This window comes from Biomphalaria glabrata, chromosome 18, assembly GCF_947242115.1.
Source record: "Biomphalaria glabrata chromosome 18, xgBioGlab47.1, whole genome shotgun sequence".
Classification (NCBI taxonomy): Eukaryota; Metazoa; Mollusca; class Gastropoda; family Planorbidae; genus Biomphalaria; species Biomphalaria glabrata.
Genome location: NC_074728.1, coordinates 5,369,812 through 5,386,421, shown reverse-complemented (window position 1 = coordinate 5,386,421; position 16,610 = coordinate 5,369,812). Strand labels below are relative to the sequence as shown.

General features: G+C 33.3%; 1 protein-coding gene across 1 annotated transcript; it reads left to right on the top strand.

The window, feature by feature from the left end:
• Positions 1-5,036: 5,036 nt before the first annotated feature.
• LOC129924075 (transmembrane emp24 domain-containing protein 7-like) lies at positions 5,037-16,331 on the top strand. Its single transcript, XM_056017864.1, has 5 exons — positions 5,037-5,334; positions 6,531-6,587; positions 8,656-8,847; positions 9,480-9,706; positions 12,500-16,331. Exons 1-5 carry the CDS (start codon positions 5,185-5,187, stop codon positions 12,513-12,515), a joined length of 642 nt encoding a protein of 213 aa, XP_055873839.1. The 5' UTR covers positions 5,037-5,184; the 3' UTR covers positions 12,516-16,331.
• Positions 16,332-16,610: the final 279 nt, after the last annotated feature.

Genomic DNA, 16,610 nt, shown 5'->3' with positions numbered 1-16,610 from the left:
AGATAAATATCTGTACTTATAAGGAAACCCATTCAGTTTAATTTAATTTGAAAATAAAATAAAGAATATGTTGCACATATACGAAACCCAATATGATTGGTTTACTTCATAGACTATGGTTTACTTTAATTTTAAAGTAAAATTACATTAAATCAATAAATTAAAAAATAATAATTTAGGTCTGTAAAACATTACAAATGAAAAAAAAATAGTGTCAGCAAAAATATATAAATATAGGCCTATAACCCGTACATATATAGGATAACGGTACCATACATTTGTGACACAAACAAAAAAAAAACAAATTAAAAAAATAAAGATTAATTCATTCTCATTATTTATTTTTTATAGCCTTTTAAATATTTTTTTTATTACATAATATAGATCCAGAGTTTTCATATCATTAGCGAATGACTAGATCTATCACGAACTATTAGGCCTACATGATACTACCGACACCGTCTAGCCGGTAGTGACCTTGTGACCTGATTACCGTAGCGATAGACAGCGCGGTGCTGCCACTTGCGTAACATTCTTCATAAGGGTCCTGCGATGTAAAGTTTTACCGGAAGGAAGATATAGAGACGCTTAGAGAGAAGACTCGACGACCATTTTCCCTTGTAAATAAACGTTTTAAATGTTTGAAAGCGTTCTTAGTTATTTCACGAGCGTCTGTAAAGCCGAGCAGCTGTGGGAACTCGCATGTGATGGCATAGTTCTGATTGGAGCATAACACAGGATAGAAGACTCAAAAGTAAAGTAGCAATCATACATAAAACACTGAACCATAATCTTCAAATACATAAACAAAATCTATTAAAATACTCAGAAAAACACAAGGATAAAGGCACATTCCTCGTTCCATATACTAGAACAGTGTTTCTCAAACTGTGTGCCGCGGCACACTAGTGTGCCGCCGAAGATTTGCAGGTGTGCCGCGGGAGTTTTCAGAACGTCACACGTGCAGCGTTACACAGGTCTGCCTACCATTAAATGTTTATTTTACGTTGCGACGACATCCCCACTTACAACGACCAGTTATAGTAGTGGGTCGCTCCATAGTGACGGAATGGGCTGTTAGCTATTCAGGTTATGGAATTGTCCACTATATATAAACTATTGTAATGACTAAAATGTTGGCCGCCTTAGCAGACGCACAGCAGTTCTTGAATTGGTAACGATAATAATAAGCGATGTGTTTCAGGTAAATTGGTTAGGTGTATACTAATAATAACAAATTATCAATAAGCATTATTCATTGTTATCCATGGAGAAAGACGTTAGCAAGAATGAAACTGCGAAAGCATTCGATGAAAAGCAAGCAACCAAACGAAGGTACAAAGAAGATTACATCGGATATAGTTTCATATCTTCGGGACCTGAAGATTCTCCATTGCCATTCTGTCTGATCTGCAATTCAGCTTTGTCGAATGAGGCGCTTGTTCCAAGAGACACTTGGAAACAAAACATCCAGCTGTAAAAACGCTACCGAAGGAATACTTCGAAAACATCAAGGCAAAATAAACAAGCTAAGAAACTTACGAACTAGCTAAAGCTGCCAGAAAAGGAATTGATTGCAAGTTATAAGGTTGCTCAGTTATTAGCTAAACGCAAGAAAGCACACACAGAGGTGTGTGTGCGGAATCGGTCATTGCACCAGCTTTAGCAATAGTTGTTGAAACTATTCTAGGACCCGATGCCGCCGAAAAGTTAAAAAATGTCCTTTGTCAAATGATACTATCTCGCGCAAAATTGAAGACTTATTATCAGATTTACAAGATCAAATCAGCGAACACTTCGACGTGACTGACGATGAAGTGTCTCTGCTGTGTTCTCCTAAAGTTGAAGAAACCACTGACGTTAGCGGCAAAGCCCAGCTGCTAGCTTTTATTCGGTTCATAAAGGATGAAAAATGTGTCAACGAATTCTTATTTTGAAAAGACCAACTACGACCAAAGGAAAAGATATTTTCAAAGTGGTGAACGAAAACATTTTGCTATTCAAACTACAGTGGAAAAACTGTCAGCGTTTACACCGATGGCTGTCCTTCCATGCAGGGAAATAGAAAGGGATTCGTCTTTCTTGTGCGTCAAGAAAATCCAAATGTATTAGTTGTGCACTGCATGATCCACAGAGAAGCTCTTGCCTTCAAACCTTTACCGAAAGATTTGATGTCTGCTCTGGATCAAGTGATTTAAGTTATAAACTTCCTCAAATCTCGACCGCTTTCATCCCGACTTTTATCTCAGCTCTGTGAAGCAATGGATTCAGACTACAAATGTCTCCTGTATCACACCAACGTTCGTTGGCTCTCCATGGGGAAAGTGTTAAAGCGTGTCGTCCAACTCAAGGCTGAGCTGATTTCATTCTTGGAGGCTGAAAAAAAAAAGACTTTGGATTTTCTCTTCATGACGAGATCTGGTGGGTTAAGGTGACATTTCTCTCTGATTTATTTGACAAATTAAATTCATTGAATTTAAGTCTTCAAGGACCATCGGAAACCATCATCACTGCATCCTCAAAACTTAAGGTCATTTGGTGAAAAATTGTCTTTGTGGCAAAGTAAGATTTCGAAAGGAGACTTCGACTGCTTTCCTACTTACAATGAATGTGCTTCAAATAAAAAAATCACGCCCAAAATTCTGGACACTTTGACACACCTGCAGTCAGTGTTGCAGTATTACTTTCCAACAGTTGGAAGTAATGAGTATGGATGGGTCAGCTATCCATTTGGAAACAATGAAGCTACAAATCTGACAACTGAAGATGCAGAGCAGCTCATTGATTTAAAAAACGATGCAGTTCTAAAGTCAAGTTTTGCTGAGAAAAGCCTGGATGTGTTTTGGATTTCAATCAACAAGTTATATCCTGCAATCAGTTTATTAGCAATCAAAATAATTCTTCCATTTGCATCTTCATGGTTTTGTGAGTTTGGATTTTCAGCACTGACTGAAATCAAGTCTAAGAAAAGAGAGAGACTTCTTACAATAGACGATGAAATGTGAGTTTGTTAGTGGACTCTGGAGCCTCGATTAGATCGCATTTGCTCTCAAAAACAGGCAAACCCTTCACGTTAAATGTGATACTTAAAAACAGGTTAAATCTTTTTTTTTTAATTTTTATTATAAAACAACTGTTGCTCTTCGTGGTGTGCCGCGAAATTTTTGTAGTTTTTTTACTGTGCCGCCAGACAAAAAAGTTTGAGAAACACTGTACTAGAACATATTTGTACAAATGCTCCTTCTCCCCTAGTGCTATTAGAGCAATGGAATGGGTTACCTGAGCCAGCCAGGAAAACCAGTGACATAGCAGAATTAAAGTAATAGGTTAACATGCATGACAAGATGCATCTTCTTTTTTTTAAGTAACGTCAGTATTATATAAGATAAGATAAGACTTATTGTGATATTAACTTGGGAATTAAAATCACAGATAGGCTAAATATGTTGGGGTTATTTCTCCCACGCCCATAACAATTTTACAATAGAAGAGTAACAGGATATTGTGCTGCATACACCTCAGAATATGCATTTTTTTTTTATTTTCAAATACAGGAAATAATGCTAGAGCACTCCCCCTGCTACCAAGGGAGGTGTAGCTCCTGTCGTTCCACTCAATCCTGAAAGAACCTATTCAAGCAAGAGGCTCTCAAAAATGCAAGGACTGGATGTAACGAAGATATATCACTCTCCACCCCCCCTCCTTTTACGAAAAAAATCCCGCCCACGCCCATGGTTGCAGGTTGAGCATATGGGCATGCGAATAAATGACCGATGGGCCGGCATCTAAAGGATCGTTGAGGCTGCCTCCAAATGGGCCACTTTGGAGGAAAGTAAGAAATAATCTTTCAGTAACAGCGTTGACTCCTGGTTAGCACAAAACGAATTCAACGATAGAGGCGCCTATGTTGTATTTCTCCGCAAGGCAAAGATTTCTGACGAAAATGAAGGAAAGTTTGAAACCATCAAGCATCTTCTTGGAACTATTTGAGAATAGAACTTTACCACATAGAACTTTACCACATAGAACTTTACCACATAGAACTTTACCACATAGTTAATGTCGTCAAACAACTCATTTTCACTAGGCCTACTATGTTTTAACCCCGATAATTGCAATCTTTCTCAAACTTTTTCAGTATGGAACATTTTTCAGTGCACTCCACCTGAAAGCTATAGGCCTAATTATGCTGTCGTATCGGCTGCTTCTTACTCGGCAAATTATAGTCCATCATATTGGACAGAAAACTATGATTCCCATTTCATACATCACACTCCACTGCGTTGTTGATTCCTTGTGCCTTTTTATAAACGGATCTCTGCCTGTATAGGTCCCCGTTGAACATCGATGCTCGTTTTCTCTCCGACATTTCTTACTCTGTCACTGACGAATCGAAGGATACATCAAGTCATAAAATATTGTAAATGGTTAATCAAAAAGATAACACAGAGAAACTCGGGGAGTCGACCATCAGTTTCAGAAAAGACGGTAGAATGTCTCTAAGTAGAAACTATTCTAGCCTCAAATATAAAGACACAAAAACAAAGGCAAATTCCTCGTTCCATATGCTAGGACAAATTTGTACAAATATGCTCCTCTCCCCTATTGCTATTAGAACATGGAATGGGTTGCCTGAGCCAACCAGGAAAAACAATGACTTGGCTTTCTTTTTTTTTTTTTTTTTTTCTTTTTTTTTTTTTTAAATTAACGTCTGTCTTATATAAGATAATATATAGAAGCCCCCGAAGCGCGAACATGAAATACGTATTTTATAAGATAAATAAGTAACGTCGAAAGGCGGTCAGATTTAGAAACAAACGCATTAATCGACATTTTTTTTTTTTTAATGAAAGGGGGACATTGGCCGTCCCGCCAGGATATTTTATGAAAATGTGACAGTCGGTCCAAAGCGTGACTGGGTCCCATCCAAGTCCCATCATACATTTTCTCCGGATTTTGTCGGTAGATATGCTTTTGATATCGGTAATTTTCGGGTAATATACATTTTACGTTAGTTTGTGCTGATTTCACCGGAAAGGGAATCAGTTTATTGTTGTTGAGGATCCAAGGTACCGGCTCCTCCACGTCATTCTGTGTATATTTACTTTGTAAAGTTTATTAACATTGATTTGTTTAGTGCACTTGGAAGGACGTTAGAAGCCGAAGCCTTTTCTTGTTTTAAAAATGAATCCATCAACTGTGATTTTAATTTTATTTATTTTATTCATTGACTCTTCCATGTCGGGGGAACTTACTTTCGAGCTTCCTGATAATGAAAAAATGTGTTTTTATGAAAATGTTGAACAAGGGGAACAAGCTACACTTGAGTTTCAGGTGCTTTAAATTTATCTGCATATCTAGAAACTAGTACAGCTTTGGGTATATCATAGATAGAAGGCTACGGGTGGACCACAATGAGAATCCTACGAATATTAAATCTAGATCTAACTAATAATTACTAATTATTAGTTACTAATATCATACATAAATCATATAAATGTCATGATTATAAAGACAAAATAATTGAATATTAATTAATATAATTAAAATAATAATATAATATTATATAATGTCAATTTTCTCAATGAATATAGATCTAGATCTACTATAAAAATATATAATCTTCTTCCTAAGACCTAATCCAAAACTCTGCAGGACAACAGGGGATGGCAGGGTATTGTCCATCAGGATGACTTAAGTCTTAATGACAGTTCATTGTGCATACCATATGACCAGCCATCCATCCTGGTGATGATTGATATCTGATGTTGGGCAATCTAGATCTACCTTTGCCTTTACTATCTTGAATCAGGTAGCTGATCTAGAAATCTCAATCCATGTGTATGAGCTATCCCCATCCTTGCATGAATGTTTTGATTTGCCATAAGATGAGTGGCACGGGTTTGGCTAGTTGATGAGATTGCATAATTTATAATAATGCAGACATCAATGCTTTGTTTCAAAGAGGAGACCCCATTCTAAAATAAATAACTTTGCCTTTTGATCTTTAAGCCATTAAAACAGAACAACATTGTGATTAAGACATGTACTTATTTTATTAAAACAAATATTATGCGATTTTACTATATCTATAAAAAAACAACACATTTATATAAAAACTTTTTCTAGCTGTCTATTTTGTTTCAGTTATTGGAATGATTTTAAAGATGACTTTTATATAGATTATTATAGACCCTATGTTTTTAAGTTTTTCAAGTTTTAGACATGTCTTCAGAAAGGAAGACTATTATGTCCTAGCCCAAACATCCTGCACAATGGCACGGTTTGTATTCATCTTCAGAATTTAGGAATAGGAGATAAACTATAAAGTTCCTTTTTAGTTCCACCTTCTTTTTTCCTATACATGCAATTCTTGCAAGCCTAAAATTTATTGGCAAAAAACTCACAGGTGTGCCCATGATAAATATGGCAAACTAAAATATTTATACTTAAAAAGAGGGACAAAAATTAATATGTACAGAAAACTTAAGAATTGTTCTAAATCAACTATGCATATATCTTTGATATAGGTCATTACAGGGGGTAACTATGATGTTGATATGGAACTTACAGCTCCCAATGGCCAGGTGAGATGTAAACGCATGTCTTGTGAGTCTTTATTTAAAGCCAAGTTGTTGTTTTTTTTGTCTTTTTTTTTTAAACTGCTTTCACTTTATATATATATATATATATATATTGTCATGTCCCTAGTGACACCTCATTGTTCACAAAATGAGGACAGTTTTACCTAGCTCAAATTAGGTCACGCTTAGATGCCAGAAAGACGCCGATTAAAACTTAGTTCAAGGTTACAGCAGGGAAACAATTAACTAAGTTTAATTTAAAAACAATTAAAAGGGAAATAAATGTAAAAGGGTCAAGGATGGGTATTGAGAGTGTCATGGTTCTTTATTCTAAGGAAAGATATAGAAGGAGGAGTAGTAGCTTGGGACGAGAGAGGGAGAGAGAGAGAGAGAGAGCTAGAAAGTTAAGACTTAGATGTGGCTAGTTTTTAAAGTAAATAGTTACTCATTTTATTGATCATTTTTACTGAATCCTGTATCTGCTTTATTTATCTTTGTACATACATTTATTGTTTCAAGTTCAAGTTTAAATTAATTAAAACTCTAGAAAAACATATCAGCACTTTTTTAATTCATCATTTATTAAAGTGTCACAAGTTTATATCATCAAGTTCATCAAATCAAACAAACATAATAAACATGTGACATATATATATATATAATAATAATAATAATAATAATAATAATAATAATCTTTATTATCCGTAAGGAAATTTGTCTTACAATTTGTGCATTACACCAAACAAAAAACATTATAACTATAAGAAACCAGAGTGTACATTCACACCAGACTCACTCATAATTTACATGTGACAAAGTTTGTACCAGATTGTTCTTATTTAATGATTTGATTGCCAGGGGAACAAAAGAGTGTTTGTGTCTGTTTGTCTTTGCTATCGGTGTCTTGTATCTCTTTTGTGATGGTAAAATCACAAAATCCTGACACAAAGGGTGATTCTTTATTTCGAGGATCTTTTTAGCTTTTTTATAGATGTTTGTCTCAAACAACTTCCCAAATGGGGTTTGTTTTTTGCCAATGATTTTGCCAGCAGCATTTAGGATTCTATTAAGTTTATTTTTATTTTTAATGCTCAGATTGCCATACCAGGCAGTGATATTGAAACTTAAAATATTGCAGATGTGAGCGTGATAAAACATAGCCAAGGCCTTTTCGCTAACATTAAACGAGGACAGTTTTCTTAGTAGTCGTAATCTTTGCTGCCCTTTTTTGCTGATATAATCAGTATTTGCAGTAAAATTTAGTTTATTGTCTAGGATAGTACCAAGGTATTTAAAGGTTTATACCTACATATATATCATAAGGTTCATAAGACATATTTATATAAACCAATCACTAACATGCCTGAAGGCTAATATATTCAATCTAACAATAATTAAATGCACAGAAAACATAAACAAACATAGGACAAGAAATCATTCAGTGCAATTCTAAAACAAGTATATTGTTGTATCACATCATCCTATGGGCGTGTGCATATTTTTAAAACTTGGGTTTTAACAATGAAAATTCAACTTCTGGCTGAATATTATTTCTATTATACCCAATGCCATGATATAGTAATTTGATATAATTTCAACCCATAAAAATTTATATTTTTACAGATGCTACCAGGTATAAACACTCTTTGTAATGTTCATTTATTTTAGCAGCCAGCATTTAGGCTGAACTATAGGATGTTTTGGTTTATTCTCTTTAATATGAAATATTTTCATTTTGTTTCAAGATTTATCTCTTGCTAAGCTTTTGTTAACTCTCTTGACGATGCCAACGTTGATTTGACCCCATTTCCTTACGGATAATAAAGATTATTATTATTATTATTATTATTATTATTAAACTAAATTTAATCATAACAGGATAGTTAAATACAAATGAACATAATAAATAATTCTATTGGAAAGGAGAAAATAATTACGGAGAGAAAGAGTTAATACAGTGTCCCCTTCTGAAAAAAAAAATTTGTTTAGATTTGATTGCATACATACGTGTGTCTCTATGAAAATGATTAACTTATAGAAGTTGCAAATAATATCATTATCTAACCTTCAGGTTTTGTATAAAGACATTAAGAAACAGTATGACAGTTTTACATGGACAGCGCAGCACAAGGGCATCCATACTTTCTGCTTCTCCAACGAGTTCTCCACCTTCACCCACAAAATTGTTTACTTTGACCTGGAGGTGGGAGATGAGAAACCTGCGGTAGAGGAGATGGGAGACCACCAGACTGCCATGACTTTGGTAAAGTTGCTGTTGTTGCTTTTCAAATTTTCCAGAGAATCTTTTGGCATTGGGTTTGAGTATATTTGTAAACTTTCATGAAAGTTCTCTTGACTTAGAATTCAGGGTGTGGTGGCAGAGTGGTTAAGCACTTGACTACTGAACTGAGGGGTATTGGGTTTCAATCTCAAAGAGGACTGGGATTTTTAAAAAATCTTTTTTTTTGTACTGGTTTTAATTGGTTTTTGATATTAGTTGGGGAAAGTAAAGGTGGTTGGTTGTAGGTGCTGGCCACATGACAATTTCGTTAGCCCTCGACCATAGAAACTGATGAGCTTTACATCCTCTATATTACAGATCACAGGGTCTGAAAGGGGAACTGTACTTGACTTTTCTAGGATATTAGTAAATTTTAAATCTTTTCTTGACTTAGCCTTGATAATGGTTTATTTGAAAGCCTCTCTTAACTAGGTTTAATTTAAGTTTTATAGCAGATCTTGAATATTTCCATCACCAATGAGCTAATGATTAGGTTATTTATTGTCAAGAAACAGGTGACTTTTGTAATTCTTTCTTCTTAGAATAATTATCATTTTGATTATAGTCTTTGATTTGTTTATCATAGTTTTTTAAAATAATTGTTTCTTTCCCAGATGGAAACGTCTTCTGTCAATATTTTTGAAAGTCTCAAATCGGTTTTGGATTACCAAACACACCACAGACTCAGGGAAGCTCAGGGTCGTGCCTTTGCTGAGGATTTGAACGAGAGAGTCCTGTACTGGTCTATTGGAGAGTCCCTGGTTATCATTCTTATTGGCATTGGCCAGATTCTGGTGCTCCGCAGTTTCTTCACCAACACACACAAGACCTCAGCTTCAACGTGAGATGAGAACTAGCTTAGCATTAATTAGATCTTAAGAGATAGACATTGTTCCCACTCCTGGCCCTTACTTTAATGTTTTTTATGGAGGGATGTTTGGATACTCTTCTTATGGCAATGAATGTGTTTGACAGAGAGGGTTAGAATGTTTGTTGAAAGCGAATGTTTAACTTGATGTGGTGGCTGTTTTGGTTAAAACTGTCTTGCACTTTCATCACTAGCTAAGTATCACTTCTACAAGTGCAGCAATAATCAATAATCATCCATTTTTGTTTGTGTATAAGCTACAAAATTGAGTTGACAAGGAATCAAAAAGTTTTTTTTGCTAATGTAATGAATGTTATATAGAGCATTATTTAAAACTAAAGTTTTGGATTTCAATGCATCATTGATCTGTTGAATTTAAGTTTTCTTTGAATAACTATGAAGCCCTCCCTTTGAACATATACACTTTAAATCAAATTCTCCTTTTAACTCTAATAATTTTATAAACTAATCATACATATTTTTTTGTTTATAATGTTGCATGGATTCATTTGTAAGGACATTCTTTGCTATGTATTTGTATTTATGAATATAAGCTTGTGAAAATAGTTTGTTTTCTTTGTGCGTTGCCTAAACTTACATAACGTAGTGGCTGTGGTGTCAGATTTTGGAGACAGCAATTATGTTACAAAGAAATTTAGGCATGACTATTGAAAAGATTGATTGCTTGACTGTGAAATATTATGAGAGGTTTTTGACAACTAGTTTTCCCTTTAGATATTTGTTAATATTTGTAACATTGTAATAAAAAATTGTAATTGTGTTTGAAATATTTTTTTTTCAAGTATCTTCTGATGAGTTATCACTATTCTACTGATTTTAATTCTTTGCTAAATTAACCCTACCAGCCCTGAGCCCCTGAAGCAGACCGCCCCCTATGCCCTGAGGGCCATGTCTCTCTTTACTTACTATCTCTGAAGCTCTAGACCTAATGGAAATCATGATTTTTTCTTATCAAACTCTCACAGTATCATTAAATGGAAGTAAAGACATTATTCTTTATGAAGTTTTTACATCTAAGAGTCTTCTAAGATCAAGCCTAGATCTACCTTATGTGTGCCTGGTTCGTGTTTATGACAAAATTTCATGTAGATCCACACAAATTCAATGTAAACACATGGGCACAGCCATTTGCAAAGCTAAACATATAGTTTTATTATGATTGTTGGTTATTTTTATATTTTGACTCATTTTTTTTTTTCTTTATGAAATCGGAAATAGAGGAAAAAAAAAACAGTCCGTTCACTGACACAGTGGCCATTTTGGAAATTAAAGAAAAAGTGGTCCACCAGTCTGGTAGTGTTAATGCTTTTGAAAGATTTTCTGTTATTGTTAAATTATTTAAATTGTTTATTTTGTTTAGAGGTGAGAGGATGTATCATTTTGCTACAATTTCTAAGCTTCTATTTGTAGCAGAATATAGTTTTTAGAATGGTTTAGGAATACTTTGACTAATATGATGCAAGAGTGGAACCAGCATTTGATTCTCCCTTTCCAGTTTCAGTAGTACAATATTTTATGTGTATATGTAGTCAAGATATTTTATAAGTGTGTTACTGAAGAATCTTATTTCATGGTTCACCATTTATGAAAATGTCTGTGTATATTTATGGAAATCTAGTGGAAACATAGAATTTTACTATGACGTCAATTAATGGCACAAAATCAAATTTACGGTGGCATAACATGGTCTAGATTATGCTAATGTATCCTGTACATCATACACTTTAATTGTGCTCTATCTTCCAATTATTCTCTAATAGAAATAGAATTTGTGAAAATAACATCATCTTGGCTAAAAAGTGCCATTTACTAAATATGAAACCCATTTAGTTTTGTTTGATTTGAGAAGAAAGTTCATTTTGTGTAAAACTGTTCTATTAATCAAGTAAATCTTCTAGGTTTTTTTTTATTGTGCCTGTCATACAAAATGTCTTTGTTTAGGTTTTACCCCAACAGACAATTTAAGGTTAATGTCACCTTTTGGAATAGAATTTGTCTTAATGGAGAATACAGTATTTAGTCTTTCCTTGACTTGCCATAGAGCAGGGACTTCTGTCTTACATCTTTAAGGGATTTCTACCTAAACAAGATAAAGGAATTTCTTCCTTCTATCCTTGAGAAACTTACATTTTAATGTTATTGTAATTCACATTTGGGAATTGCATCAGGGATGCCCAGCTTTGATCCGTATAGTTTGAGTCACTAAAGTGCCCTAGAGAGAATTTGAAAATATCTGTGTACTCTGAACTAAAGCTCATTATTTCAAATCACTTGACATCTTGCCTAAGATCAGTGTATGCAATGTTTCAATTGTTATCACAAAAACAGCAGAGCTTGTTTGATTTCAGAGCAAGTCTGTTACCATCTACAAAATTTCAAATGGCCTGTACAGTCAACCGTTTTTAAATTCTACATATTATTCAAATACTTCCTAAGCAATACATCTCATGATATTTAAAGCATCGATTATTATTCTTGATTTTGTTAATAGAAAAAATTATATTCAAGTTCTCATTTCACTATTAAAATGTTTCTAAGACTAAAATCACTTACTCATAGCTGTGGTAAAATTGTCGTGTGAAAATTTGGAATTATTACTCAAATGTGAGGGTGCTAGGGGACTATATTAAATTTGACATTCTAACATTTTATTGTTGAATTTTTGTTTGTTGTTAATAAAAAAAAACTTGTTTCAAAAAAACAAATGGTATTGAACTGATTTGGTTTTCTTTTGTTTTCTTCCAGTGTCAGAGTTTCTTAATGCTGACAGTTGAGTATATACCCCACTATTTGTCCTTTTTGTTTCCTTTATTTATGGTTCCATGTTTTGTGTGTTCATCTTTCAGCCACTAATCTAAAGTTATGATAATGTGCATGATTTGTTTATCACCATAGACCTACCTAAACATCTGCTTGTACATTATCCTGACATTGACCTATTTTATTTATTTTTGCTCAGGGTAAATGGGATATGATAGGGTGGATTTTCTATTTGTTAATATACAAAATGTCCGTGATTAGTTAGCATAAAACATAAGCCCATTGTTCATTTCATCTTGATTTAACTTCTTGGTTTCTGAACAGAACCTTCTGATAATCTAAGTCCATTGTTTTAGCTATCATTAAACCCAAATGGCAAATAGTTTAAAAGCTTTAATGAGTGTTTGTTTTGTACTGCATGTTATGTGATAGTCTCATTTTTCTCATTAGGCTGGGTGTTTTTGTGTTTTTTTTTTATTCCTTGGCTTTGGTATATATTTCCTCCTTTTCTGTGATTGGGTTTATAGATAATAATAACAAATAAATATACTTATTTACAAATTAATAGCTCTAAGCATTTAGTCACAATAAAAAAGGCTAAAAATTATTTTTAGTTACATAAATTCATTGCTGAATCAATAAATATACATGGTGGTACATGAACTCATGAACATTGAAATAAATTTAAAAACATTATTTCTTAGTTATTCATAATTTCATGTATTAATTTAATGTATTAAAAGTATCCTATTCAAAATTTAGGGAAAATAATAATGGTTTGTAATTATTGTAATGGGAATCAAAACATTTTCTGTTCATCTTTTCCATGTAGGCCAGGAAATTACTCTTGAGTGAGCTGTCTTATGTGTTTTAGTTTCATGAAAAAAGAACAATTGCTGAATTTTAACTATAGCTTGTACATAATATCTTCAATATTATAAATAAATAAGCTAAACTAATCATAAGTCATCCAACTGGTTAATAATTCAATTTTTCCATGACTCCTAACCTTTAAAGTGAAGAATAAAATATTCTATTTACCGGTACCTCCCTTCTTTTTCAACCTGATTTAGACTCATTTATTTATTGATCATGTTTGCAGATCTTTTTTGCATTGCCACATAGAATCCCCACAACATTCTGATGTGGCAAACTTTTTATTTTATATTATTTTTTGGAGAAAGCATTGCAACATTAGAAATGTCTTGTAACCTATATAAACATTTAGCCATTTACATTGTCTACCTTGGTTCTATTACATATTCCATTGTATTATCCATAAAATTGTAAGTAAATTTAGCTTGCTACTCTTAGAAATTTTGCTATTTTTATGCTGACTAAAGTGTGATGAATCAAAAATTTGATCAACATTTGGGGGGGGGGGGGGAGGGGGAAATCCAGTATGGACTTCATCCATAGATTGCTTCTTATATTATCTTCTAAGCTCCTGATGCAGGTCATTATGCATTCAAGCTTCTATATTATAACAGTGTTTAGTAGGTTTTTTAAAGGTGAATTGTGAGATATTTAACCCCTGAGATTGGAATGAAGGCAGGCATTTGAATCATTGTAGTAAAATCATTCTTCACAAGAGACATAGCTTTAGTAATCTGAACTACATTTGTATAGAGACAGGAGCACCTCAAGAGGATATTATAGTGTGGCTTGATGGAGACGAATGTTGGTACAGTTTTAGTAACTTATTTTGCTATTGCTTGGCTAAAACAGTTTCAAAAAATTATCTCCCTTCCTGAGTTATTTCCCCTGTTCTTGTATATCTGGTCCTGATATTACACATGGTACGTGTTAATGTTTGTAATTCACTATCAGCCATTATTATCCATGTGTGTATATTCATGTATATTAGAACTACTCAAAAGTACCATGAAATAAGCAGACTCCCTTTAGAATCATAAATTATACATGTAAGTGATTTAGGCTTCATTTAGAGTTTCTTTCATGATCAATTAGTAGAAACTTACTTCAGAATCTCATCATGGTAAAAAACTGTTGAAGGACCCTGAGTGTTTAGAACAGTGGTTCCCAAACTTTTTCCTTAACCGAACACTTTGCTCATTCTGAGTGCTCGAGAGACTAAGTACGCTTGAACTTAGCTTGGCTACCTATGAAAGGGGCTTGAGGTTCGAGCAGAGTTGTATTTACTGAATGCCTAAAGGCAGCACAGAAAACCTCCCAGATATCTCCTCCCCCGCCACACACACTGGTCCACACATGAGATTGGACCATAGCGCTCTGAGCATGCTTTAAGCATGAGAGTAGCGCTATATAAAAACTATAATTATTATTTATTTAGCAGAACACTTTGCTTATTTTTTTTTTAGAGATTAATTCATGTGGTAGCCTACTAGATAATTATTCCAGTAGTTCGTGGAACACTTATTAAGGCCTCACGGAACACTAGGGCTCTGCTGAACACAGTTTGGGAAACACTGGTCTAAAACAGATGTTGACCAACAGGCTAGTGCTAGGGCTAACGTGTTTCATATGGTGTATACATCTTGAAACAAAAAAGCATATCAACGTTTGATCCAATCATGTTTGTGAATGCATCCATTTAGTTGACAAACCTCATATTAATTGACTTTCTCATCAATTTATTAAAATTTCTTCATCTATTAAAATTGAGCCTTATGAATAGTTGTTAATTTACCTGGTCTAATTACATTTAAAAATACTCAAAAATATATCTTGTATAGTTTGTTAACAAGAAGAAAATTGTTCTTTTTTCAATAGAAAAAAAAAAATTGAGCCAAATACAGATTTTAAAGCTAAAACAAAAATATAGATTTGCATTCTTAAATTTTCTGTAATATACTGATAAAATCGTCATATTTTTTTTTAGATATTCTATATATATCGTGCTTGTTAATTTTACTGTAAACGCAAAGTACTGGTATTCTTAAATGCTATATCTGGTGCATTACAGATAAATTTATTGATGCTGCCATTTAATACTTTTTTTTTTAGTTTACTATAAATTGATTTCATTCTTTCTTGTTTTTCCTTCATAGTCAAAATTGTCTGATGAAATCAAAGTATACAATTGTATAGTAAGAACTTTTCTTATGGTTATATGTCTAAAGCCTATCTGAGTTGGGCTTGATGTGTAAATTAACTTATGTTACATTCATAGAAACATCTTTCGGCGTCAGTTGTTACAACAGTACCAGTAATTAGTTTCTATGTTCCTGAACAGGGAGAGGATGACTTTTAGTCTACCATGGGATTTTGTTATTGCTATTGTTAAGTTAATGATGTTCATTCTCAAGTGTAGATTAGGCTGGCTGTATATTTTTTGCAAAATTGAGGGTTTGATGGCTGCAAAAGCTTAACCCTTATGTCCAAACATGTATATCATCTTACTTAAATTAGTATTGGTTGTCTTGTTATGTCATGAGGACTTTCTTCTGACTTCTTGGTCATCATCTTGGATCTTCATCTGTCAGTGACTATTTCATTGTGACCTAAATGTTGAAAGTGTTACTTCAAAACAGTCTACATTAACTTGTTAAATGCTTTAGTGACTTGTGTGTAAAAGTGGTGTGTTAAGTTATTTTGCTTGCTTGAGGAAGGAATTATCCAGCAGCAGCCTAAATATTAGTTTTCTTTAGTTACATTGTATACACAAATTATATTCAATGAAAACATTTATAGAAAAATGTAAAATATTGTAACCCAACTTTGTGAATGAACAAGAAAATGTTCCATCATGTTGCCTATGTTTATCAACGAGAATCTTTAGTCTTTGAGATCAATAAAATGGCATCTTTATTTTGTAAGATGCTTTAGTAAGGTTTATTTTTTCTCTTGAGTATATTCTTATATAGTATCATATGGTCAATCAGTATCAGAAAGAAATCAAGCTTAACGAATAAGCCAAATATTTTAATTATATAGATGTATTTTTAGACAATTAGTTTTCTTTTGGTTGCTACTATCAAGGGACCACAACCCACCAAACCGAATTAATATGAACATAGATTAGACGCAATCTTTTTATAAGGAAGTTAAAAAATATTTTCAAATGCTATAGTTAAAAAATAAAATAACCTGAAAAATAAATCACATTTACACA